At 39.1% G+C, this 26705-nt stretch overlaps 2 protein-coding genes across 2 annotated transcripts in view; both read left to right on the top strand.

The window, feature by feature from the left end:
• The window catches only part of LOC113024911 (ras-specific guanine nucleotide-releasing factor 1-like), a 33338-nt gene extending 11717 nt beyond the window's left edge, over nucleotides 1-21621 (top strand). Inside the window, exons 4-27 of the mRNA XM_026172218.1 lie at nucleotides 16-108; nucleotides 1952-2205; nucleotides 2332-2411; nucleotides 2822-3015; nucleotides 3262-3371; nucleotides 3759-3877; nucleotides 4267-4427; nucleotides 4653-4716; nucleotides 5464-5606; nucleotides 7961-8043; nucleotides 8753-9001; nucleotides 12348-12721; nucleotides 13126-13242; nucleotides 14925-15095; nucleotides 15444-15550; nucleotides 15691-15803; nucleotides 16266-16326; nucleotides 16426-16532; nucleotides 16745-16829; nucleotides 16928-17125; nucleotides 18272-18351; nucleotides 18427-18544; nucleotides 18673-18741; nucleotides 19872-21621. Of these exons, the coding sequence (XP_026028003.1) occupies nucleotides 16-108; nucleotides 1952-2205; nucleotides 2332-2411; nucleotides 2822-3015; nucleotides 3262-3371; nucleotides 3759-3877; nucleotides 4267-4427; nucleotides 4653-4716; nucleotides 5464-5606; nucleotides 7961-8043; nucleotides 8753-9001; nucleotides 12348-12721; nucleotides 13126-13242; nucleotides 14925-15095; nucleotides 15444-15550; nucleotides 15691-15803; nucleotides 16266-16326; nucleotides 16426-16532; nucleotides 16745-16829; nucleotides 16928-17125; nucleotides 18272-18351; nucleotides 18427-18544; nucleotides 18673-18741; nucleotides 19872-19997 (3276 nt within the window). The 3' untranslated portion in view covers nucleotides 19998-21621. The remainder of the gene's footprint in view (nucleotides 1-15; nucleotides 109-1951; nucleotides 2206-2331; nucleotides 2412-2821; nucleotides 3016-3261; nucleotides 3372-3758; nucleotides 3878-4266; nucleotides 4428-4652; nucleotides 4717-5463; nucleotides 5607-7960; nucleotides 8044-8752; nucleotides 9002-12347; nucleotides 12722-13125; nucleotides 13243-14924; nucleotides 15096-15443; nucleotides 15551-15690; nucleotides 15804-16265; nucleotides 16327-16425; nucleotides 16533-16744; nucleotides 16830-16927; nucleotides 17126-18271; nucleotides 18352-18426; nucleotides 18545-18672; nucleotides 18742-19871) is intronic.
• A 171-nt stretch (nucleotides 21622-21792) lies between these two features.
• Nucleotides 21793-26453, top strand: LOC113024947 (pro-cathepsin H-like). The gene is made up of 12 exons (XM_026172252.1): nucleotides 21793-21883; nucleotides 22757-22788; nucleotides 22946-23051; nucleotides 23315-23385; nucleotides 23486-23590; nucleotides 24295-24381; nucleotides 24482-24537; nucleotides 24658-24739; nucleotides 24830-24898; nucleotides 25194-25300; nucleotides 25734-25862; nucleotides 25948-26453. Exons 1-12 carry the CDS (start codon nucleotides 21808-21810, stop codon nucleotides 26015-26017), a joined length of 990 nt encoding a protein of 329 aa, XP_026028037.1. The 5' UTR covers nucleotides 21793-21807; the 3' UTR covers nucleotides 26018-26453.
• Nucleotides 26454-26705: the final 252 nt, after the last annotated feature.

The following is a 26705-nucleotide window of genomic DNA, read 5'->3' as shown; positions in this document are numbered from 1 at the left end:
TATGATGAATTTCAGATTGCTGGACTTCTGAAGGACAATGAGAAGATCCAGTCAAATCCAGAGGTGCCCCCCAGTGAGGATGATACAGAGATCAAGAAGATCAAAAAGGTGATCCGTATCAGTATTGCACAGTTTTAAAGGGTAAAGCCTGACTTACCTTTTTTAATCAAGAAAACCTAAATTAATGCAAAGATGCTAAAGGTAAAGCACTGATGATCTTTTCCAGTAGGGATGTTGTTCATTTCTGAAACAGATTTTTGACATCTTTGGGTACCTGCAGTTTTTAAAAAAAAATCCTAATAAATTCAGGGAAGCTCACACTTGATCACGCTAGATCACTGCAGTCATCAGCTTCTTTTGTCCTCAGTTCTACTGAGGAGCTGCCTGATCTGAATTAAGGCTGGAGAGCTTGGAAAGCTTTGAAATGTTAGTTACTGTACAGCTGGAAAAGATGATGACTAATAGTCAGTTGAACATAGTTTGCATAGAAAATGTTGACTTGTCTGGTAATATTTGCTATTTCCTATTTCCTAAGTGGTAGAGAAACCGTGAAACTTGTGATGCAAACTCAAGATGGACATTGTTCACCTTCAAAGTAATAGTTCCATCATGTAATATATGTTGGTTTCATTGTAAGGCATAACTTTTACTTTGAAAGTAAATGTTCTACATTTCTGGGTTACAGTACACTTTTCAGAGTTTCAGCGCCACTTGGTGAACAGATGGGACGTGTTTGTGGGCAAGTTGGCATCTTCCATGTAAACTATGTGTAACTGCACAAATCTGCTAGGAACCAAATCAATCACAAAGATTTATTTGGTGCTCCACTCTTTTTGTGACTGATTTCACCTCCAGCCTCAAGCAAACATTCACCACCCAGTTGGGGAATAAACATTCTACCTCACTTACCAGTCTATAGATGTGAACCAGTGCAATAATTCAATGTGGGCCCCTCCCACCAGCATTCAGCACTGTAAATAATCTGATCTCAAGCCAGCAGAAGTGGACACAGTAGGCTGGTCTGCTAGCTAGTGATGGTAGTTGAAGTGACCATATTGTACATGTACAATGACAATAAAGATCGATTCTATTCTATTCTATTCTCAAGTATTTCTCTCACACAGCTAAGGCTAGCCTAGCAATGTTTAGTAAATTAAGATTATATTTAACTGTTATTATCTGCTGATATTTCTATTTTTTCTTCTTTTTTCACTCCTCTTACACTTTGAGTGTATGCATACCACTTTCGACAGAAGTGAGTCGAGTCAGGTGGGGTACTCTGAGGGGGGTCAGGTCTCTCCTACTGTCAGTGCAGACTTTGCACATTGCCACTGGCATAGTTCCCTGCCTTTCCTGGTGGAAAGCAACGCCTTTGACTGAGGCATTATTTAATTTGAACTTACCTAATAAATGGACACGTCTAAACTTGCCTTGACTCATGTTTGCTCAGCTTGGGGCAGCACTTACAAGATATAAACTATATATAGATATAAAGATATATATATATATATATATATATATGTAAATTATAAGATCATTATTTTGTGTCTTAATGGAAGGCTAATTATCAAATATTTTAGCATTTTGTGAGTTTGGTACAGTTTTTGGCACCTTTTGGTCTCTACTAAATATAAAATTGTTTATCTGGCTTTTAATCACAAAAAATGTTTAAGCATCTTTAACGGCAAATTATTAGATCCACTTTTCTGTCTATTTTTTGTGCTGATAGTGTCGTCAGTGTAACAGCTATGAGCAGAAACACGACATCACACACATTTGATTCACTGCATAACTCAAGGTGCTTTATATTATAAGATAAAGACTATAATAATACAGAGAAAACCCTATAAAAAAATCCACGGAAGTCATGGAAATCCATTAAAACTCAAATCTCCAAAATTATAAAAAATTGTGTTTTTTTTTCAATGTTTGATAAATCTTTTTGTCACAGGTCCAAAGTTTCCTGCGAGGATGGATTTGCCGCAGGAAGTGGAAAACTATCATCCAAGACTACATTCGCTCGCCCCACGCTGAAAGCATGAGAAAGAGGAACCAGGTGGTGTTCAGCATGCTGGAAGCCGAAGCCGAATACGTCCAGCAACTCCACATCCTGGTCAACAACTTCCTGCGGCCACTCCGAATGGCCGCCAGCTCCAAGAAACCGCCCATCACCCACGATGATGTCAGCAGCATCTTCCTTAACAGGTGGCTGGTGGTCATGCTGTTTGTGAGAGTGGTGTGACTCGGCATGGCGGGAGCTGCCAACATTTTTGGACAGCAGAAGGAGAAACAATAGCTCATGACTGCCATTTTGCTTATTTGTTTCATTAGTGAGACCATCATGTTCCTCCATCAGATCTTCTACCAGGGCCTGAAGGCCAGGATAGCCAGCTGGCCAACACTGGTGCTAGGTAAGAGGCACAGAATAATAAGTTAATTTTTCTAAATTGCAACTAAGAAAAATAATTTCATTTGGTTAAATGTATACATTTTTTCAGATACAACAGAGGTTTCTTACAACACAACACAATGAAAGTGTTTTCATCATTGAGAAGCACTGTCAGTTTTACACACATAGTTGAAATCATACCATAAAGATATGAATTCAACTAAAAATAATGAATCTACGCCCTTCCTTCCTTGCAAAAAATAATAATGATTTATTGTCTGTCGGGTAGGCGACTGAGGGTGAGAGTATAAAAAACATTTTTTGAACATATACAGATACCGAGCACATGACTTCTCCTTCAATGGTACTTTGTGTCTGCACTGATTCTTCCAATTTTTATGGTTTATGGAATTTTTTGTCTCTTTTTTTTAGCTGACCTGTTTGACATTTTACTGCCAATGCTAAACATCTACCAAGAGTTTGTGAGGAACCACCAGTACAGCTTGCAGATTTTGGCTCACTGCAAACAGAACCGTGACTTCGACAAGCTGCTGAAGCAGTACGAGGCCAAGCCTGACTGTGAGGAGAGGACGCTGGAGACCTTCCTCACTTACCCCATGTTTCAGGTAAAATTACAATGTGGATGACTTCACTATTACACATTACTACACATATTATGATTCGGTGATGTATATATATTGACTGTATGCTAAAGTTAAAATTCACATAAAATACACGAGGCATTAGTGCTGCAACACACTGTGGTGAAATAGTTTAAAATGCAGTAATGTTTTAAATTTGGACTGAAAAGATACATGTAACACAAAATAAAACATTTTCAGTCAAACTCATTTAAAGCGCATCTCTTTCAGATTCCTCGTTACATCCTGACTCTTCATGAGTTGCTTGCTCACACTCCCCATGAGCATGTGGAGAGAAACAGTCTGGACTATGCCAAATCAAAACTGGAGGAGCTTTCCAGGTAGAACTATCAATGTAGCTCGACAACACAAACATACTCAGTGGGATCTTTGTCTGATGTAAATCAGAAACTAGTAACCCTGAATTAGTACCTGTATTTTAATATATCTTGTACTTGGCATAAGGATACAGAAAACAGAGCTATAATAGCCAGTGACTCATCCAATCGACGCAAAGTACCAAAAATATAACACAGTCAGACACAGACACAGTGTCTATCATTTCTAACAGTTTTAATTGATTTTGTGGTCACTGTTCTCATTTCACGTAATAGAACAGTGGAGCAAATTCACTATAAGAGTTGATGAACTCTATAGAAACAATAAGAAAAAACATATGGCTTTAATTAAGAAGTACCTGAAATCATTAGTATTTGTTGTCCTTTCAGAATCATGCATGATGAGGTAAGCGAGACGGAGAACATCAGGAAGAATCTAGCCATTGAACGAATGATTGTGGAAGGTTGTGAAGTGCTTCTTGATACCAGCCAGACCTTTGTTAGACAAGGTAAAGAAAACGTTTTCTTGTGTTGTTCTTATATGACAAGGTTTGCAGTTATGGTCAACAAATAAAAACAAACTTGAAACTGAGTTTTTATCGTGCAAAAAAAACCAAAAAAACTCACTAAGTGTAAAAGTTGCTGGTGTATTCAAGCATGGGTGTTTCTTTTATTAATTTAGGGTGCTAATGAAATCCTTGATGAAATGATGACACAAATAACACATTTTTTGCACCAAAATGTATGGACATTGGGTTTTTTTGGATTTTCTTTTTAAATTTAAATTATGTAGTTTATTTTTTCTTCTTGTATGGCCAGTTTTCAGATTACGAAGGAAAAGAGAGCAAATTCAAAATTTGCTTATATGTTTTTCTTGCACACGTGTTTGTGTTCATAGGTTCTCTGATCCAGGTGCCAATGAGCGAGAAAGGGAAGATCACACGAGGCCGGCTTGGCTCTTTGTCTCTGAAGAAGGAAGGAGAGAGACAGTGTTTCCTCTTCTCCAAACATCTTATCATCTGCACCCGAGGCTCCGGAGGAAAACTTCACATCACTAAAGTATGGCAGGATTGACCTAAAGTAGGCCAAGTAGTAGAAAAACAGTAAAAATTCATTCTACATGAGTGTAGAGTGCAGTTATAAAACACTTCACCTATTTTGTTTATAAATGTATAATCAATGTTATACTGTTAAGTATGTTATCCTTAAAGGATGGGCTTGATGATGATCTGTTAGCTGGCAGCATGGTGAATGTGACCCTGTGACCTTTCATGCCTCTTACAGAATGGAGTGGTGTCTCTCATAGACTGCACTCTGATTGAGGAGCCGGAGGGGACTGATGATGAGTGTGAGTTATTATGTGTAGTGGATTCAAATGTTTCCTTTATAAATACATACATCTAGAAGCTGCAGAGTGTTTACTGTATGAAGAGCTTGAAAAATGAAGTGATACCACTTTTCTATTTGGCATCGCCATACAGGCGTAACAATCTAACAAACGGGGGGCTGTAACAGTTAGTGAATCACCCTAAAAGCGGACGAAGAATGTTTTCCACTTTACCAACTAAATTTTCACAGTTACAAACCAGAATGTGGTGTTTGTGGGGTGTGGCTGGATTAAATGCTCTGCATATAAAACACATTATCTCTACAGAAAGTGTTTTTGCATGATTTCCACCGTTTCCTCTTCACCCCCACATTACTTGAGGTGTCAGAATTTTTTTTTAAATTTACTGCTATTAAAGTTAGCCAAAACAATTACTCACAATTGTTGATTGACTGATATTTGTTCCAAATCAAGGTAATAACCCCAATGAATAAAGCAAAGATTATTCCATTATTGTGCTTTGCTCAGTATTTGCAAAATCAAACATTACCGCTGCGTTGCTGTATTACAAGGTTAATTATTGACTTTACTGTGGAAAGATTTAGGAATATAAAATCAATATAAAATATAAGCATAACGTATGCAGAAAAATAATGTGAACAAACTGAAACAAAAATAAATAAAACAGTAGCTGATCTATTCTAAAGTGCAGCATATTGTTTTCTTTCCTATTTAGAATTTTTATTTTATTTTATTTTTGCCTTTCAGCCAAAGGGGAGCGCAGTGGTCAGGACACAGAACACCTGGACTTTAAATTGATGGTGGAACCCAAAGACGTCCAGCCTTACACCGTGATCCTTGTGGCTTCTTCCCGACTGGAGAAGTCAGCGTGGACAAGTGATATCAGTCAGGTATGTCTCGCCACCAGTGTTGGGTAAGTTACTTTAAAATAGTAACTTAGTTACATTACTAGTTACTTCTCTCAAAAGTAACTCAGTTACTTCAAGTTACTCGTTACTTTCAAAGTAACTAGTTACTAGGGAAAGTAACTTTGGTTTTACTCAGAATTCTCTTGTTAATGTGTTTCTTCCATAACTTTGCCAGTCTTCTAGCTTGCTTACTTGCCACAAGTGCACTGTGCCACCTACCAATAGAAAGGATATGATAACGTGCATATTTCCACGAGAGAAATCCCACGCCTGGACCGTCATTGACTGCTGCCATGATTCTAGCCTACGTCACAGAGTCATGTGCGCCTTTTACATCCAACACAAAAACTGCAGTCGTGGTGCTTTCAATTGTACTCAGAACTCGGAAATTCTGCCTTCTGAATAGGAAGATGTAGGTAACACCAGACTGCAGATGAGCTGCATACAGGGCTGGACTGGGAAAGAAAATTGGCCCGGGCATTTTGACTAGAAACTGGCCCACCATTATAGGAAAAATCATAAAGCCTTTGAATGAAAACAAACACTGTTGTGACAGTGATGTACACTGTTTTGATGGTATATATGCATCAATCTATCAATCGTTTGTTGTAAGATTCAGATAATTATTTTTTAAAAGCTAGACATTTGAAATGAGAATAAGAAAGAAAAGTATTTCTTTGTGCCCCCCATTCCCTGTTAATGCCCTACATGCCCCCTTGGCCACACTTTGCTAGATCCGCACCTGCACAGTTACCAGCTGTCAGCTACCTAAAAAAGGATCCTGGGGTTATTTGTCTCTCAGAAACAGTTCATAACTTCCCTTCAACTCATTCATGTCACCTAAAAGGTAAACCTGTTTCTCCATCACCTGCTCAGCTCTGATGATTCAGTAAGGACATCTCCTGGTTTCATCTTCATGTTTCCCTCTCACCAGATAACCAAACCATATCATGACCAGCAGCTTTACAGCTGTGGCTCCAGCAAACATCAGCTGATACTAGAAATTAATATTAAATAAATTCTAACAGCAGCTGATCAAGCTTAAACGTGCTGCTGTTGTTTAGCGCGACATCCGCTGGTTTCCTCTTTCGGCGCAAAGTGAGCGATAAACAAACAAGAGAGCCGATCAGCTGATCATTGATCAGTTTTCATGACTGAAGTAGAAACGGGAGAGGGAGGGGGGAGAATGAGAGAAGAAGAGGCAGCTGTGCAGCGTAAAGACACAGAATAACTCCAGCTTTGTGCCTTTTTCATTGTAGCTGAATTACGGGACAAACTGTTCCTTTTCACCTCAATAAGAAACGCGTAATATTTCTCTGAATACCAGACGGGACGGCTGGCAACTCTAATAACTTATGAACAAAATAAGGTTCAACATCATTAACTTCATAGCACCACCCAGCTGTATAGAAACTCCGTCATGCTAGCTAGCACGCAGTACGGAAAAAGTCAGAATAACGAAAATAAACTCCACCTAAGCTTGGTTTATATCTGACCCAGAGAGACTGCAGGTCATAACTTCTTACCTGAAGTTCAGTTCACACTTGGACCGGCGGCCGCCTCGGGTCTCTTTTCCTTCTGCGTCCCTTTTCCTTCATCCACCCGCTGGCCTCCACCACTTGCTAATGTTACTGAATCTGTGGAAACTCCGCGATGCCACCACACGAAGTAACGAGTAACGACCATATCTAAATCCCAGTAACGAGTAACGCGTTCCTGATTTTGGCATAATAACTAGTTACCGTGCTCGTTACCACAATAATAACGTAGTTACTGTAACGCGTTACTTAATAACGCGTTAGTCCCAACACTGCTCGCCGCTTATGTTAAGACATTTGATTTCACGTTTTTTTGTTGCTGCAGCTTTAAAAAAACACTTCTCAAACTCTGTAAATCTACAGATTTTGTCAGTCATCTTGTAATGAAGTGGTAATCGAATGATAAATAATCTCAATATACAAATTCGATTGGGAATGGGCAAGATTTTAGTTGCTGTTTTAAGCTTCTGTAATTGAAGATGTATTGGCCAATAAAATTTTGATCAAGTGCAAGTAAACAATTTGTGTGTGGAAAGAAAATAGAGAGAACACCAGTGCAGTGATCAGTGCAAAGAATAGGAAGTCTTGAACTGGATGTCTGTTATACATTACCTGGCTACACGAGTAACCTCCAGAGACTTTGTCAGGGGACATACGGAGCATGAATCACGCAAAGAGACCAAACTTACTGAAGCTACACACATGATCTGATAAATGTTGGAGCCTGGAGCATTCATATGTTTATAAACATGCTCGTCTTCTTGCACTGTTATGCTCACTGTGCTTTCTGCCTTACAGTGCATTGACAACATCCGCTGCAATGGCCTGATGATGAATGCCTTTGAGGAAAACAGCAAAGTCTCTGTGCCACAGATGATCAAGTGAGACTTGGACACACTGTAGCAATAGTAAAGCACATACAAAGTATGTTCAAAAGGCTGCATAAAAATCACAGATGTTTGCACATGCTCATACTTACAGGCTCATGATGTAGCCTAATGCTAACATTATCCCTAAAAATGTATAGGGCTTCTGTGTTAATATTCACACAGTAGAAAACTGACTTCAAACGTGACTAAAAATGGTAAGTATAAAAAAGTGAGCTTTGTTTATAAAGCTGATAATCAGTCCAGAAACGCCACCTAAAGATGAGCAAAAATCTAACATTCACAGGCTGCAAACGCAGGAACAGAGATGAGGAACACAGAAAACTCATGGGAGGAAAACATGGAGTACAACAGACAACTGGACAAAGACAGTCACACTATTTATACACTGGAGACTAATTGGGAATCGGAAATAGAGGAATGAGACATGGTAAAACGCAATTAAGACATTCAGACAGAGAGGAAATAAAACCCAGAACGTGAAACCAGAGAAAACAAACTCAAAGAAAAACAGGAAACAACCTTATAGACAACTACCTAACACAGATCAAGAAGAACACAGAGCCAAACATGAGAAATAATAAACTTAATGCACGAACTGAAAGAAGGCCAAGAATTCACGGCCACTAAATGGCATTTAATTGCAGTAACTGGAGCTACATCTCTATATAACTTTATTAACCTCACTTTTAATCCAATACAGGTCAGACACCAGTTTGTACTGTGATGATGTCGACATTCGCTTCAGCAAGATGATGAACTCCTGCAAGGTGCTGCAGATCCGCTATGCCAGTGTGGAGCGCTTGTTGGAGAGGCTGACCGACCTGCGCTTCCTCTCCATCGACTTCCTGAACACTTTCCTCCACTCTTACCGTGTCTTCACCAGCGCTGATGTAGTACTGGACAAGCTCATTACCATCTACAAGAAGCCCATCAGTGCCATCCCTGCACGGTAAGTGAAATGATTCCAGGAGGTTTAATGAGGGATTTTATGAGCTCCCTGGTATAAACATTTTCACACTAACTGCATTTTAGTTGCTGGCCAAAACCTTATTTCATCAGTTTTGAGCTTTTAATGCCAACCTTTTTATACCAAGTTGCATTTCCGATATTTCTTAATTTGCACTGAAGTACAACCCCAATTCCAAACATATTTTAGTCAGAGTAGAACATAGAACACATATCAGATGTTTAAACTGAGATATTTAACTATTTCATGATAAACAATGGTTCATTTTGAATTTGATAGGAGTAATACCTCTCAAAAAACGGGGTCACTGGCCATCTTTATCACTGTGTAGCATCCCCTCTCCTTTTAACAACAGCTGGATGAACATTTTGCCTCTTTAAGGCATCTTGACTTTGTGTATCTCAAGAGTACATACTATCATCAAAAGATTCAGAGAATCTGCAGAAATTGCTGTGTGAATGGGATGAGGCTGGAAATCCATATTGGATACCCATGATCTCAGGAGACACTACCCTGAAAACAGGTGTAATTCTGTCATGCTCAAGAAGTTTCAGTGAACACAATTCACCATGCCAGCCATAAATCCAGGTTAAAGCTCTGTTAGGCAAAAAATAAGCGATATGCGAACATGATCCATAAATTCTGTCGTCTTTTCAGAGCCAAAGCACATTTAAAATAGACTGAAACAAAGTTGAAAAGTGTTGTCTGTGAAGGTTCTCAGTCATCCAGGTCATTGTAGTCTAAGGAGCTTGCAAAGAAAAGCGTCTGGACTTCTTTAAGTTGCTTGAAGACGTTTCACCTCTCATCCGAGAAACTTCTTCAGTTCTAAGAGTCAAATGGTGGAGAGTCCCAGATTTAAACCCAGTGGGAGTTTCCCCCCAAAGAGGGACAAAGGACACCCTGATGATCCTCTACCTAATCACATGAGCCAAGGTGTGAAAACGGGTGTGGGTCACAATCACGCAGGGTTTCGGGTGAGCTCATTGTGAAACCTGGCCCCACCTTATCATGCGATTTCCTGAGGTCAGTTGGCCCAGGGTGTGAGTGGGCGTTAAGGTGTCTGGGAAGGGATCTCAAAACCGGATTATAGATGGCAGACAGTTGGTGTCGTAAACCACCACCTCTGTTCAAAGATGGTCGCTCACAGTGGACATAAATGGTTTCTTTCACTCCTCTTTAAAACCATCTGTCCTCTCTGTCCAAAATGTGAACATTGGCGTCCTCAAAAGAGTGACCTTGAAAAGTGTTCTGTGCTCAGTAAAATCACAATTTGGAATTATTTTTAAAAAACATGGATGCTAAGTCCTAGAGGGACCCTTGCCTAGTAGTATTGGCAGCATACATCTGTAAAGTCACCATCAGTGCTGAAAAGTATAAATGCAGCTAGCAAACGTTACAGCTCAGCCCAGCGAGACGCTGTTACATGTTTACATGTTTACTGTTACAAGCATGAGCCTCGCAGCATTGGTAAATGCATACTTCCTTCATCATCAGTACATGACACAGATCAGTCTCATTAACATTCTTTTGTTCTCATTTCCTTGGAATGAGAAATTTCTACTAAAATTTTCAGATGTTGTTTTTGGTGCTTAGAGCACCACAAAGCGAGCTCCATTTTCTTCCATTATATTCAAGAGAAGGAAAACATCTCTACAGATAACGAACTGGGTAACTCACACCAAAACACTCTAGCTGGATACTTACTTTACTTTATTTTACTGGTTTGATTAATTCGACTTTTGTGTAGCAGAAACTGTGATTAGGTTGTTTCTAAGTAAGACATTCACATGAGTTGGGTCTATGTTCTTGTTTCTCCACATTCACTGTTAGCATTTAAGTGGGCAGCTTACTTAGCAGGGTAAAAGGGCCTTTTACATTAAACCCTTAGGAGAACCTCACTGCAAGGGCGATCCCTGTCACAAATGCAAAAAATGAACAAAGTTCGACATTTCCAGTAATTTTTTTTTTCGCGAGAATGCAGCAACAGTGCAGTAATGGTGCAGTGAAGAGACGGGACTTCCCCAGTGTCAGAATTAGTCTCTCACGTGGAGTGCCTGTAAGTCGCCCATCATATCCTGCCCAGGTGAGAAGGGACTGGGGAGGAGGCAAGCAAGAGGTCACACCAAGACTTCTTTTGACCGCCATCACAGTTAATTGAGTCCTGCGTCCACCCACCTCCTCCTGACTCCTCCTCTTCTTTTTCCTGCCCTTTTTTTTCACATTCTCTCACTTTTATCTTTCTTTCCAGAAGTCTGACCATCCCTCTCTTCGCTGCGCTGTCACCATAGCAACCCTTTACTCTGCTGCAGGACCCCACCCTCTCGTTCTCTCCTCGTCTTCTCCCTCCCTCTCTCCCTTTCTCCCATCATCTGCAGCGGCTCTACGGTATTAAATATTGATGGTGGTGTTTTGCACCCAGACCCTACTCTCCTCGTCCTTCTTCCTTTTTGTCACACTCCTCTCTAATCTCTTACTTAAATATCTTCTCTTGTTTTTCTTCTATCCTGCTTTACTTGCTTTCCTCTCTTGAATCTCGACTCTGCCTTATGCCTTTATTTTCTTCCTGCCTCCTGTTTTTGTACTTCTGCCCCTCTCCTGTCTTAATGCTCCCAGCCTTCATCATTCCAATCTATGCTCCTTGCTCATCTCTTTAAATTACTGCTTTTATTTTTCTTATAATTTTAGGCAAGGAGACACAACATGGCTGCAGCTAACACCATACAGGGCTGGAGGCTTCCCATTCGCCCACTCTCAGCCACCAGCCTTTGCTGTGGTGGAATCCATATCCACTATGTTGCTCGACTCACCCCCTCCCTCTCTGTATCTCTGTTTTTGCCACTGCTATTTTTTTTTGGTTTTTTTTGCGGTGTACCTCTATCTCTTTCTCCAACTTTCCCCACTATCTGGCTTTCTCTCTCTCTCCATGCCTCTGTGGGCCTCCCCTGGGCTGGTTGCTGTTGGCAGCACCCGTGCCTCCCACACTGTCACTTGACATGCTATTTATAGGCCTTCAGAGGGGGTGGCTCTCAGTGCAAGGAGGATGCTGTCTTAAACAATGTAGCTTAAATAAAAGAGTCAGGAGCTCCCAAAGAGCCTTCTGGTTAACGCGTTCCCTTACTGCTTCTGTGTACAGACACAGAGTGCACCATGCATTCCCCCCTTATTAACATTTCTCCTCTTTCCTATAGTTCCTAGTCAGATTGTGGGAATTTTCCCCTCCACAAATTCAAAAAAGTTACTCTTTAGCTGTGAAAAATGTTCTTTTTACCCCTCATTTTTCATACGTGCCTCCTTTTTCTCTTCTCTTTCACCCTTTCCTCTCCTGTAGCTCTTTGGAGCTTTTCTTTGCCAGCAGTCAGAACAGTAAACTCCTCTACGGCGAGCCACCCACATCGCCACGTGCCAGCCGCAAGTTCTCCTCTCCTCCTCCACTCTCCATCACCAAGTCATCCTCTCCCAACCGCCGCCGCAAACTTTCACTCAACATCCCCATCATCACGGGTGGCAAAGCCCTGGACTTGGCTGCACTCAGCTGTTCTCCCAATGGCTATGCAAGCATGCACTCCACCATGTCACCCTTCAGTAAGACCACCCTCGACATCAACAAGCTCTACATCTCTAGCACCATGGCCAGCAAAATCCCTGATGAGGGAGAATCCAAAGCTGAAGGCAAAGCTGAAGAGTCTGTTGCCAACAAGCAAGGTCAGAGCCTCTGTCCGAGGGAGTATTGTAGAAATTTTTTTTTTTTTTTTTTTTAAAAAGCCTATTTAAAACCTTATCCTTTGTGACATAACAGTAAAAGATCAGCCAAGTTTTGTAAAACTTAAAGGGACAGTTTACCCCATATCACCTGTGATTCATTTTTGTATTTATTTTTTTGTCAAATGTTGATGGTCTTTTGGCACTTAGGGCACCACAAAAAAAGATGCAACTGGTCCCATTATATTTAAAAGAGTGCAAACATCTGTATGAGCAGTATCTCCTAATAAACTCCAGCCTAAACAAAGTCTATTTTGGGGTGAACTGCTTCCTATGACTGTAAATTTCTAGCAGTCTTCTTCTGTGTTGCTTTTTTTCCCCAATGGTGAGTTACTCTGTCTGTTCAGATCTGTCTGTAAGAGAGGAGTGCGATGAAGACCCAAGTCAGAGTGACGACGCAGAAGCAGAAATGTCTCCTCCTAAGTCACCATCAACGCCCAAGAACGTCAAGGCAAAAAACTCTGGTAGAGTAATTTAATTGTGTTGCAAATCTTGCTGAAGCTGTTTAAGCTTGCATGTCCGAGGCTTGTTGAAGAGTGTCTGGTGATCTACTTTTATATTCACACCCACCAGTTAAAAAGACAAATGAGCTGGCAAGATTGTACGAGCTGGCAAATTTGAGCAGTTTACTGGATAGTGTTACTGACAGTGGAATGTCTTGGAAAAAAAAGGGATAAAATAAAATCAATAATAATGCATAATGTCAGTAGAAAAAAAAATCCACAGGCCTACTGTTCATATGCTTCATCCTCCATAAAATGTACAAAAATGGAATCAAAGGAGGATTTGCCTAGTGTAATTGCACTGGAGACATAGTAGAAGTAATACAGGCCAGGTTTCAGATTAGACGTTATATTTCCTGACTTTTTAAGAGTTAGGAGGGCTAAAAATGGAAATGCACTTCATTTCTAACATGTAAAAGTTTTGACTCTTGTATTTTCATCAGAAGAAAAACAAAGCTATAGCCAGAAGCTGGTTGGCTTAGCTGAGACAGTGCGTAAACTTAACATTAATCTTCTTTTTGTAATCTTTGCAAAAAAGAGTTACATGCCTGCCAAGAAATAGCCAAACACAAGAACGTGAGAAGATGTTATCAATTCATGAATTTTGAAACAACACTTAGGCAGGTTTTTGTTGTTTCTATGCCTGTACTCATTCTGCAATGAACTAAAAGTCACTGGCTGTAGCTTCAAAATTTTTTGTAGAGAGAATACGAGAGTGGAATTAATCTCCTCATCTATCAGTGAAAAATGTGTGTAAAATAATTTCTTTAATGCTTATGAAATGCTTAACTTTGCTTCTTCTTGGCTTGTGTCACCGATATGAAACTGTTGAAATGTTACAAAATGTTAAAATAGCTTTCATTATTGCTTCCCATTTCATAGTTTGGGTTTGTCAATGTTTAAAAATGTGAAGTCAGAATCAAAGTCAGCATGAAATATTTTTACCACCCAGCAGTCAAGTTGTGTGAGACGTGTTTAAAGGCGGAGATGAGACGAGCAGGTAAATAAATATAGCCACAGCGGATTTATATCAAACTTTTTTTTCTGGAAATGATAAGCGTAGCAATTGCCAAATAAGGTCTTGGTAAAAACCACCCACAGCCTCGTGGCCCTCCCCGTAGAACACAGAGAAGGAGCATCCACCCCATAGGTAGTCAGGCGCAATTCATTCCCAGTGTGTTCTCTTCCCACGGTGCTGGATACAAGGGAAGCCAGTGCCTCGTGTGAGTAGGTGGAAGGAAACCTTGTACCTTGGCAACGATGTGCGTGTTCTTCTATACCGCCCCCGGCTGAATGGGGGAGGGCAGGGAGGAAGGGAGGGAGTGAAGGAAGGAGGCAGAGAGGCAGACACAGTGGAGTGTACAATGTAACTGCAACAAGCTGCATGATGCATTGTGCTGCGTCTGTTTTAGCTCTCTGTTGCCCTCCGATGGTCAACAACTTAGTTTGATTATGCACATGCGGTACTGTGTGTACAGCATAAACAAATTACCTTTCAGCCTAATCTTTAAGAAGCTCAGAAAGGTAAACTGAAAGTGTTTTTGTAATGGTTGTCTTCCAAAGGAGGTGCCCTTCAACTCTTTTATGTCAATATTGATCTAAGTATGATTTCAAATTAAATTCATTTGCGTTCTTGTCTGCAGAGTTTTCTCTGTTTTCCTTCAACAATGGCATGGTGGTGTCATCTTGCCGGGAGCTGGACAACAACAGGAGTGCTCTTTCTGCTGCCTCAGCCTTTGCCATTGCTACCGCTGGTGCCAATGAAGGCACACCAACCAAGGAGAAGTATCGTCGTATGTCCCTTGCCAGCACAGGTCAGTTACAGAGCTACTACCTCTGTTTACTCCTAGCGACGCCTGTTGGCTACCTGGAAGCTTCCTTTGTTCTCTGCTGATGATCTGCTGGAGCCTACTCATTGAAACAGTCTCTAATCTAGTAATCTAGCCATACTGGATTATAAATCCATGCTTGTGTTTAGATATTGTTTAGATTTAACAGAGATCAGTTAATCAATATAATCAAGGTAGTGTCTTCCTCACTAGGGTGCACCCAGACAAGTCAGACAATAATAGGAGCCCCCTGGTGATTTTAAAAGAAAGATCATAAAATATTGATGGTATATAACACAAGTTTGTGCTTTAGGAGTTCACTTTTTATTCCAGGTTTCCCTACAGACCAGAGAAATGGGGACAAAGAGTTTGTTATCAGAAGAGCTGCCACAAACCGAGTCCTGAATGTGCTGCGTCACTGGGTCTCCAAACATTCGCAGGTGCAGTCCCCTTTTCTTTCTTTTTTCTTTTTCTTGTTTGGTTCTGTCTTTCTGTGCCCTCACAGGATAAAAAAACAACAACAAAAAAGCTCATAACACTTCAGTAATGACACTGTGGTTGTTCATTTGTGGATCCTCAGGACTTTGAGCTGAACACAGAGTTGAAGATGCGAGTAATTGGCTTCCTGGAGGAGGTGATGCATGACCCAGAGCTGCTTACACAGGAAAGAAAGGCAGCTGCCAACATTATCAGGTTGGTTTTCCGTTATCATTGCTTGATTGCTCTTACAGTCATGTATGACACAACTGTTTGTGAGCACCCAGTGGAAAAAAAAGCTTTCTGCAAGTGGATTTGTCAAGACAAAAACTTGTTTTCTGTAGTAACAACAGGAACCGGAGACACAATCCATCAGCCCAGAACTCGGCCTAAATTTTCAACTTTGTTTTACTGAGCGTCAGCCCCAGAAGTATTATCTGTTCCTCTGTGAAACACAGACTAGACTTTTAAATGGGTGCAACATCACAAAACAGGAGCTATCTAAAACACCTGTCCCTATAAAGTATTTGTGCAAAATATTATGAAGCCAAACTAAAAAGGAATAAAATCGAGAAATTAATAGCTCCTTAAGTGGGGTTTTTATATCAATGTTATAGAATTGTTTGGAAAAAAACATGTATCAAAGATCATATAACAGTTATGTCTTCTTTGGTGTAGAACTCTAACCCAGGAGGATCCTGGAGACAACCAGGTCACCCTCGAAGAGATCACACAAATGGTGAGAAAAGACCACAAAAAAAGCCTTTTCAGAATAAAACCCTTCTTTTTCTATACTTTAGTTGTGGTAATGCTTTTTTCTGCTTGTTGTTGTGGTCAGGCCATGGAGGACTCTAAGACTGAACCATTCGAGAGCCATTCAGCCTTGGAGATAGCTGAGCAACTCACACTGCTGGATCACCTGGTCTTCAAGGCCATCCCATATGAGTAAGTACACAGACATACAGTGCACACACATACAGTGCACACGCATACAGTCACACACTCAGGTGTGTATACAAGAACACAAACAAAGGTAAACAGATAAAAATTGTAGAGGTTAGAGTGGGAGGATAGAGAGAAGGACACACGTGAAATGTTGAAATATCTTTTCGCGTGATGTGTTTGTTCATTCTGTGTAAACATTTTGTTTTGTACAGGGAGTTCTTCGGTCAGGGCTGGATGAAGAACGACAAGAATGAGAGAACTCCATACATAATGACAACTACCAAGCATTTTAATGATGTAAGTATTAATCTAAAGATATTTAGATAGATATCTTAGGGCAAGATACGGAACATTTGTAGATATTATCAATGTGTATTTGTTTCTTTTCTTGCTAGATCAGTAACAAGATTGCCACAGAGATCCTGCAATGGGATGATGTCAACATGCGGGTGGCCGTGATTGAGAAATGGGTGGCAGTGGCCGACATCGGCCGCTGCCTCCACAACTACAATGCTGTGCTGGAGATCACATCGTCTCTCAATCGCAGCTCCATCTTTCGCCTCAAGAAGACCTGGCTCAAAGTTTCCAAGCAGGTATTAGAAATTTTTCATATGACCTTTCATAATTGGTGTGCCTCTGGAGGGTGAGCAGGTCATCTATTAATTGGAAGGTTGGTGGTACGATCCCTGGCTGCTTATTTATTCATTTATTTGTTCATAATTTGATTATTGGTCGGCGTACCAAATATCCTTGGGCAAGATATTAACCCCAAGTTGCTCTCCCATGCATCCATCAGAGTATGAATGTGTATGACTGTTAGATAAAAAGTACTTACACAGAAAAAGGTAAGAAAAAAGCTGTGATTACCTCCATAGAATAAATATTTTAACTGACATTTTCTCTTGTTATATTTCCAATTGTCATGCTTATAGTACATTGAAGTACACAGGCACACAAATTCTGTTGGTTAAATAATATGCATGTTAGCGAGTATAAATGATAGTCGTCAGCTAGAACGTCACAAGTCTGCTGCTTCCTGGTTCCAGTGTTGTGAGGGGGGAAAATTGTGCCCTGGGAATAACAATTATTGGTTGGAGAAGGAGAGTAAGGCACGAGTATAGGGCATGGCAATTTATTTATTCATTTATTTATCATAATTTGATTATTGGTGGGGTTTTTTTTATGTGGGGCGAGTTGTAAATGTTTTAAACTAGTGGTATCTTCTAGAGTCCTGAGTGTAAAAGCAGAATGGTTCAGTCCAATTAGTGGAATATTCTGTGAGGTTATTTAAATCTGTCTGTTCCATTCGGTCAAAAAGGCTGTAGGATGGTGATGTGGAAGGTGTTTTGAATGACAGTTTGCATACTCCTGAAAGGTCATCTTGACTCTTTGGTTCTTGCGTTGGATGTCTTCCTCCATGGTCGCTCGACCAAGCTGACACAAGCCATTTACCATAAATAAAATAAAACGTCCTAATTAGTCAGAGATGCATAGAGCGATACTTAACATGTACACAGTTCATGAATGCAATCAGCATTTCTAGCAGCTTCAGTATGTTGCCTTGATGAAACAAGGACTTTTTTTTAAGTTGAACAAAATGAATGAAAGTCAGGATGCTCTAAGAGAGTCTACTAATGGTAATTTCAAACAATCCTGTCATTGTCTTCTCCAGTTAATAAAGATTCCGATTAAATTTCGAGTTTGTGACAGTAACATTTTTCCCCTGATCTATGTTCTAGACAAAGACTGTGATTGACAAGTTACAGAAGCTGGTGTCATCAGAAGGCAGATTCAAAAACCTGAGAGAAGCTCTGAAGAAGTAAGTAAACCAACTTTTTACTTTTTTAAAAACGTTTTGTGTTAACTGGCTCTCTGACCTGCCTGGTGTCTTCAGCTGTGACCCCCCATGTGTCCCCTACCTGGGAATGTACCTGACTGACTTGGCCTTCATTGAGGAGGGAACACCCAACTACACTGAAGACAACCTTGTCAACTTCTCCAAGATGAGAATGGTACAGAACATCTAACTTTAACCTTGTGCTGTTGTGTAAGGTGTTTTTCACATGCGTGTGATTCATCTATTTATTCTTCATGGTTGGACACGTTTGACTTTTATGTGATTTTCTGTCATTTTCTGCAGATATCTCACATTATCAGAGAGATACGACAATTTCAGCAAACAGCTTACAAGATTGATTATCAACCAAAGGTGAAGTTACTGTTCATTTTCATTGTTTTGCAGCTTTCTATTTCTTGTCTGGATTTGTCAAGTATTGCTCTATGAGGCGTGCTCAAAACGTTCTAGGAACTGGCTGTTGCCAGACCATTTTCTTCGTACAATGCTTCTGTGCCTTTAGCTCTGCTGCTGTTTTTAGATCGTTTCCTGGAAGTCCTGTTTCAGTCTAACTCAAATTTTGTGTGGAGAACCATCACTGGTGATGAGACCTTTTTTTTTTTATTCACATGGTTGTGCAGTGTGAAGTCATGCCCTAAGGTGAGACTGTCAACTGAGAGTATTGCTGTAACTTCAGGAGGAGTCTGAGGGAGAACGCTGAGTGGAAACAAGTTGTGCAACAAGTTTTTTATTACTTCTTGACTGATATGGAAATCAAGTTGAAGGATCACTATTTTCTCAAGATCCAGCTAGTTTTAGAGAAACACGAGTGCAAGAAAGACAAACTGGACTTTCAGGCAATGATCTATGAGCAGCTTTGCTGAAATTCTGCAACTTTCGGATTAGCCGAAGTTTATTCATAGTCAGAAAGTTTTCCTTTGGTCTTATTTAATTTTTTTTGCCTTTTAATTAATGTGTCAAGTTGAAAAAAACTTATCAAAACTAGAAACTTTCTTCCTTTCAACGAGCTGATGTTCCAGCCAATGTTCTGTGTAATCATTACTACACCAATTCAGACAAAGCCTCATGACTGCATGTTTTTCCAAACTGTTCAAACAGCAGTCATCTTCTTGCTCTGTGGGCAGCTGTGCGTACCATCTACTATCATGATGAGTCCGATCTGATTTGGCCATCTTACACGTGCCTTTCAACTGAAAATAAGATAAAACGATGAAAATTAGTGAAACCTGTACACTTGCAGACACATTTTAGTGAATCCTAAGAATGCAACATTTATAATAGAAAGTGACTATAGCCTGGATTTGTGCCACAGTAACCAGCGTACTTTCTGACCAGTGCAGCTATTGTTTTAAAAGAACTCGCTCTCACAAAACATTTCCTGCTTTAAATGTGTAAAGAAAAATGTGTAAAGAAAAGGAAACCTTGGATAAACTGTGAATAACCCGCCCTCTCTGTGTCTTCCTTATTATTATTTTTTTTTTTAGGTGACAAAGTACTTGCTCGACCGCAGTAATGTGCTGGATGAGGAGAGTCTGTATGAAGCATCCCTGAGAATCGAGCCCAAAACCTTCATCATGAAGATGATCTCTCTCACTCTGCTTTCATATTGAGTGTACATAAACAATATATCAAAATGTATATTTACTATTATTTGTATTAGACAGAGTAGGCAGTGCCCTTTTAGTATATACTCCCCACGGACTCGTGTATATTCGTTATTAGAGACTGAGTGTAAGTCCAGAGAGGTTTATTTCTATAGTTACAGAGTATTTATATGTTATTTATTGTCTTAAATATCATGTTAACATTAAGTTATTTTTTAAATTCGTTTAGCCATATCCTAAAGGGAACGTGCACCACCAAATGGTTCTCATTCGCAAGAAACGTTCACATTTACCACATAAAGATTAACTCCCCCAAATCAAGAGAGAACCGAACACAACTGGAGTTATTTTTAAACAAGTTTCCATATAAATCTGTGTGATTCTTGAGGATTTTATTGTTTGATTTGAACTGAACAAGGCTGATAACAATATTTGCAATGATCACGAGGGACTTGCTGAATGTAAATATATTAAAATGCTACTGCAACAAAATTCAGGCAAGTAATAATATCAAAAATAGGATTTGATCTTATGAAAATCTTAATGATTAAAACCATCAGACTATCAAATCTGGATAACATTTTTCCTCTTTCAGTCCATCTTGTCCCACCTTAGAGAGGGAGGAAAAGTGAGACCGCTGCAGCGGCTGAAGCTGAATCATGTGCTCTGATGTTTTTATGTAGCCGCAGAGTAACAAGAGATTTGAAAGTGCTGGAGTCAACCTGACACCTGCCGATTGGCTGATAAGCTTGTTTGTTTCTTTGTTTGGAGAGATGGGTTTTTATGCTTTGCTTACTATCACATAATTCCCCTGGTGGGCAACATGATGTATATACAGTATAAGCACCAGGCAATGTATGTAGCAGATGTAACCAAGATTGAGCCACTTCAGGAAGTTAAATTCCCAGCTTTTACACTCAGACAGTGATAGCATAGTTGTTATGGTTAATCCTCTTTGGCCAGTGCATTATGGTTTTGCCTTAATCATGAAATGGATTATATTCCACAAAAGTATGTAAACTATTTTGTTCTACGATTTGCCGATAAAGCAGAAATATTTACTGTGTACAGTACTGTGTACAGGCAGTCTGATGCATTTCCTAACGTGCAATGTGTTAAAAAAAAAAAACATATCCCTCGAAATGTGTTATCCTTATGATCGTTCAACTCTGTAATAACTTTTCTGTGTATGATACTTTAAAACAAATGTTGAAAACAACTTATAAGTGTAACACATTCTGTATCCTGTCTATTCCAATGTGTTAGCAGGAACTATACAGTAGTAATATTGTGCTTCTTCTTGAAATATTTATATGTATTTTTTACAGGCTTTGTATAGAAAAACATCTAAAGCTTAAGTGGCAGGCATGTACCACTTTGACGTGTTCAAATGGAATCTATACCTAGAACCGTATGTGTACTGTATTTAAACCCCACCCTTGCACATGAATCTTTACTCTCTAACAGGCACATCAAATGTTTGCAGTGAGCAATACCCAGTGATATGAGAATTATCTTTCAGTCTATTTCAAAAGCTTGAGTAGTATTTCCAGTTTTGTATAAAAGTGTATTCTTTCCTGATTACCTCTTGTTAATAAATCTATTCTTTCTCAGGGGGAGAAGTGTCTCACAGGCTGCACTGTTTGTTTTAACACTATGTTCTGAACTGGGTGCACTGGACCATAACCTTTACGACTGTTGCTTTGCTGGGGGAAATTCAAAGGGGGGTTTCAGTAGTAGGGGCTCTTAAGCAGTCATAAAAATAAGTCAAGTCATGTGATGCCCTTAAAGCTTGCTGTAATCTGCTGTGGAGAGTATGGCTCTGACTGTTGTGTGGTTTATTACTGCCATTTTTAGCTTCGTCCATTTATCACCTTTAATTTCAGTCAAAGGTAAGTGTTTGCCAGGTTCTCAGCAGTTTATTGTTGTTTATTTTAAAACTTGACATTTCTTTCAGCAGCAGCAGTTGCTAGAATTGAAATTCAGTTGCTTGAAATTGAAAAGGCAGAGAAAAGGGTGAAGCATTTTGTTAACAGTCCTTGGATCCTGTTAACAAAATGATCAGTAACATACTGTAAAAGCAGTCATGCAGAAACCAACGTCTCCATTTTTTGTGGGATAAGTTTAATTTTGCTACTTTTCACTGAAGAGATGAAGCTAATACTATTTTCCATTTTTCTAAAAGGTTTATGAAAGCATATTTCATATGAGCACTCTAAATGTTTTGTGCTCAATTTATGTGAAATTACAGCTGTCGAATGAAAACGACAGTTTGCTGATGTGTTCATGAGGAATGGATAACGTGCTTAAAATTTGTACTTAGGCATAGTACTTGGTAACCAGATTTTAATTCTACTTGGGTAGTTGTGCATGATTCAGATTGTAGTTTTCCTGCTGGTCCTCAGTGTAGCCCAGTAAGTAGTTGATCCTCTAAAACCTGCTGTTTTAGACAGGGGATTTTTTTAAACAGCAGCTGGGTGGGGCCAGAGATATTTGCCTGAGATGATCATATTAGGGATTTCTGCTCTCGCTAACACAGAGATCATACAGATCCAATGATGCTAATGATTTGAATGATGTTCATGTAAGATTAGAAGAGTGTTGAGATGAGGATAAAGCCTAAGCTTTTGGCTCATAAGGGTTACTTGTACATACACCTCTGATGTTAATATTTCCAACAGCCTTTGTCTGTTAGAAATCAAGAAAAGCATAACAGGTCCATTTTATGTGTTACTTAATCCACTAAAATTTTTCTTTCCCATTAGAAGAATATGCTTTCAAGCAGTGGATTTCAGAGGTATGTGCATTTTTAAACTAATGAGATTTTGACCTTTATATTCTGATGCTTTTGGGGGGGGGGGGGGGGGGGGGGGGGGTTGTATATAGTTAAACATAGTTAAAATTTTCTTTCCTTTGTTTCATTATGTCTGTTTTTATGTGGGGGTTTTGTGCAGCACAACAAAGTTTATGGCACTGAGGAATATCACCACAGACTCCATGTGTTCACTCAAAATAAGAGGACAGTTGATCAGCACAATGCTGGGAATCACTCCTTCACAAGTACAGTATAGTTCTGCTCCAATTTCTGCCTTAAAATACGCAATATACACTCACTGGATATTTTATTGGGTACACTTTACTAGTACCAGGTTGGATCTCCTTTGGCCTTCAGAACAACATTCGTTCTTGTTGCCATAGATTCAACAAAATGCTGCAAATGTTCCTCAAAGAATGAAGAACAAATAAATAAAAACATTTACTGCTATAGAATGTTATAAAAATTATCATCCAGTTCTCACCCTGCTCTTCATGTTTTAATCTAGTGGGTCTGAACCAATTCTCAGACATGACATTTGAGGAATTCAAGAAATTCTACCTTTTCACGCAACCTTCGGTAAATTACCTAATTTTATAACGCTTCACACAACAGGTGCTTATGTACAGAGTTTGTCTTTTATTTCCTTTAAAATCTTTTGATTTTTCGCATCTTTTAGACTTGCTCAGTCACTAAAGGCAGTCATGTCAAAAGGACAGGTCCTTATCCTGAGTTTGTAGACTGGAGGATGAAGGGCGACTTTGTGACTCCTGTGAAGAATCAGGTATCCTGATACGTTCTATAGCTCTTAAAGCCTTTATAGCCATATTCTCCTTTTGTTAAAGAAATATTGTGCAAAGTACAATATTTACAAAGTCGTACAAAGCCTGTATTTTATCATGCTTTCTTTGAGTTGCATTGAAGCACAAACCATGCTTTACTAAAAACATTATGTCTTGTGTTTAATCTCCAGAAATATTTTGCTAAACCTTAAACATGTAGCACCTTTCCGAACAAATACACAGTGTCAGATTTTTTTATGTAATGAAAGGAGAGGAAAAACATTTCGACATTTCTTTTTGCTTCAACATAAACAACTTTGCATTTAAGTTATTGCATGTAAGTTATAATATTTACCCTTTTTTGACTTTCATTTTTACAGTTATATTCTATGAGAAACATGTGATGGGACACATTTCATGACTAAAGTGATAAGTGAGAAACAAATAAAGATATATGTTTTCTACATGTGCAAATTTTTTTAAACAACATACCTCAGTCACAACCTCTGAGAGAATATATTCTGTAATATATGATATTATTAAATATTCCAAATAGAGAGTTTGATTTACAGATGGTTCCTTCTGTTTTCATTTACATTTTACAGCACCAAAAATTATCATGGTAAGCATTTAAATATTTGTGAAGTGCCTCTTTAACATAACTGCATTATCAGTTGCTTGAGTTGTGTCGTGTTTGTATCTTTAGGGTTTTTGTGGCAGCTGTTGGACCTTCTCCACCACTGGCTGTCTGGAGTCAGTGAATGCTATTGCTACTGGGAAACTAATACAATTGGTAAGAGTTTAGTATTATACACAAATATAGCTGGCAGAAGAAAAGTATCCACTGTTTCTGAGTATATATGATGAACGCTCTTTATTTATCTCTGTTTTAGTCGGAGCAGCAGCTGCTGGACTGTTCCAGAAATTTTAGCAACTATGGATGCTTTGGGTAGGAATCATGTTTGTCTGGCCTGTAACTATAACATGTGGGACATTTTATGTTATAGAAACAGCATAATAATGTAAGTATAGAATTTCAACCAATCAAAAGCTGTGTGGTTTATTGCAGTGGGCTCCCCAGTCAGGCATTCGAGTACATCAAATACAGCAAAGGTCTCATGAGAGAGGAGGATTATCCCTACAAAGCCTTTGTATTATTTTTGAGAGTAAAATCTTCATTTATTTATATTTTACATATGATAAAATATACAATAAAAAAAGTTTAATCTTTCCTGTTTTAGGAGGGAAAATGCCATTTTGAGCCTTCACTTGCAGCTGCGTTTGTCCGAGATGTTGTCAATATAACGAGTGTGAGTGTGTGAACAAATAAAATTGCACTGTGGATGAAATTGTACAATAAATGTGCCTTTGCATATGCTGGTTAACAAAATAACAGATCAATACAGTAAAATGTGTCTTTGTTGTTACTTGTTGGGGGAAATAGAGTAACTGTTTTAAATAATCTGAAGCAGTTTGTCTGAAGCATGTTTTCTGGAAGTTTAATTTGTACTATTAAAAAAAGCAACTGTTTTATAGTAAATAGGGAACTCCTCATACATCGACCTGCTCAGGTACATGTTATAATTTGTGTATGCCCATTCACAGTATGATGAAAAGGCCATGGTCGATGCAGTGGCCCGGCTCAACCCTGTCACCTTTGGCTTTGACGTTACAGCTGATTTTAAGCACTACAAAGAAGGTGTTTACTCCAGGTGAGATCAGGACCTTGATAACTCAACAAGCGCTTATGCACATACTACTATTCAAGAAGTAGAGCTGGTCTGGGATTTTAAGAGCAGACCAGAATATACTAGCCCCACTTTGTTTCTGTTACTTATACACTAATTTAGACAGACAAACAACATATTTTTACTATTTGGATAACATCATTTGCAAAGAAGTATAAAACAATTGTTTTTAAGCCTCTGAAAACTACAAATGGGGGACTGTGTATAAAGAAGTGTCTCTATGATGACTGTCATAGTACTAGCTTGAAAAGATTAAAATATTTTATATGTTATGCATATAAGTCAGCTACACCACATATTTTGCAAATGTAGGCTGTAATATAATATTGAAAGAGACAATCTGCCCACTCAACCTTCAAAAGACATGTGCTCTATTGATCTAGTTTTGTCTATTTAGCACCCAATGTAAGAACACAACAGACAAAGTGAATCATGCAGTCCTGGCGGTGGGGTATGGCACTGAGAAGAACGACGTGCCGTATTGGATTGTGAAGAACTCTTGGGGCACAGCCTGGGGAAAGGATGGGTAAATATAGTCTGTGTGTATCCGAGCTTTATGACTTGTAACAGCTTGCAAGAATTGCTGATATCTCTCCTTTTTATTTCATCAGATATTTTTTGATTGAGCGTGGAAAAAACATGCGTGGACTGGCTGCCTGCTCTTCTTACCCGCTACCTTAAGCATCTGAATAAAAGGGCAACAAAGTGGAAACTCTTGAGCATGTGTGTATCGAAATGTATTTTATTCAGCCTAAAGGCCTGATGTCAACTTAGGGTTTCTAACATGTTTTCTGGAAGTTTAATTTCTAAACACCTTATTATGTTTTTTTTAATAAAACTGAGACATTAAAATTTTGAGTGCTCCATGGAAACAATACAGGCCACATATTTCAACTCAAGACCCTGCAGGCCTTTGCAAATTACATGCCAAACTAAACAAATAAAGATTACATGTTGATTTTACAGCAGCATTTATTTTTATGCACCATTGTTGATTATAGAACATTTGTTGAGAATCTTATGAGGCCCAAAATCAGGACAATTAATCATATTTTAGGTTTTTGATTATCTATTTAATCTATTTCTGTATACTTTGCAAATAAAAAAGTTAATGTAATGTGTGTTTCTCTCATATATATATATAGATTTTCTGTTTTATCCACTGACAAACGTTGGCAGTTTGTTTGTTAAACGTTAACCAATTTGTGAATAAATAACCATGACTTTCCTCTCACTGCTATTCCCCTATCCTGCCATAAGATGGCGACATCATCCCAGCAGAAGCTGAGGCCAGCTTGGTTGTTGGCGGGAGGGACCTAAACCTTTCTTCTCGTGACGTAAAAATATAAACCAATCAGGTGCCAGGATT

This window comes from Astatotilapia calliptera, chromosome 1 (genome assembly GCF_900246225.1).
Source record: "Astatotilapia calliptera chromosome 1, fAstCal1.2, whole genome shotgun sequence".
Classification (NCBI taxonomy): Eukaryota; Metazoa; Chordata; class Actinopteri; order Cichliformes; family Cichlidae; genus Astatotilapia; species Astatotilapia calliptera.
The sequence above is the reverse complement of the archived record's forward strand: the minus strand, read 5'-3'. Positions and strand labels throughout refer to the sequence as shown.

Excerpts from the sequence above, each read along its gene's own strand:
- LOC113024947 (XM_026172252.1), top strand. The coding sequence starts at position 21,808 with ATGGCTCTGACTGTTGTGTGGTTTATTACTGCCATTTTTAGCTTCGTC. Across the intron at positions 24,538-24,657 it reads AGCAACTATGGATGCTTTGG|TGGGCTCCCCAGTCAGGCAT; the intron begins GTAGGAATCATG and ends GGTTTATTGCAG. Across the intron at positions 25,863-25,947 it reads ACAGCCTGGGGAAAGGATGG|ATATTTTTTGATTGAGCGTG; the intron begins GTAAATATAGTC and ends TTATTTCATCAG.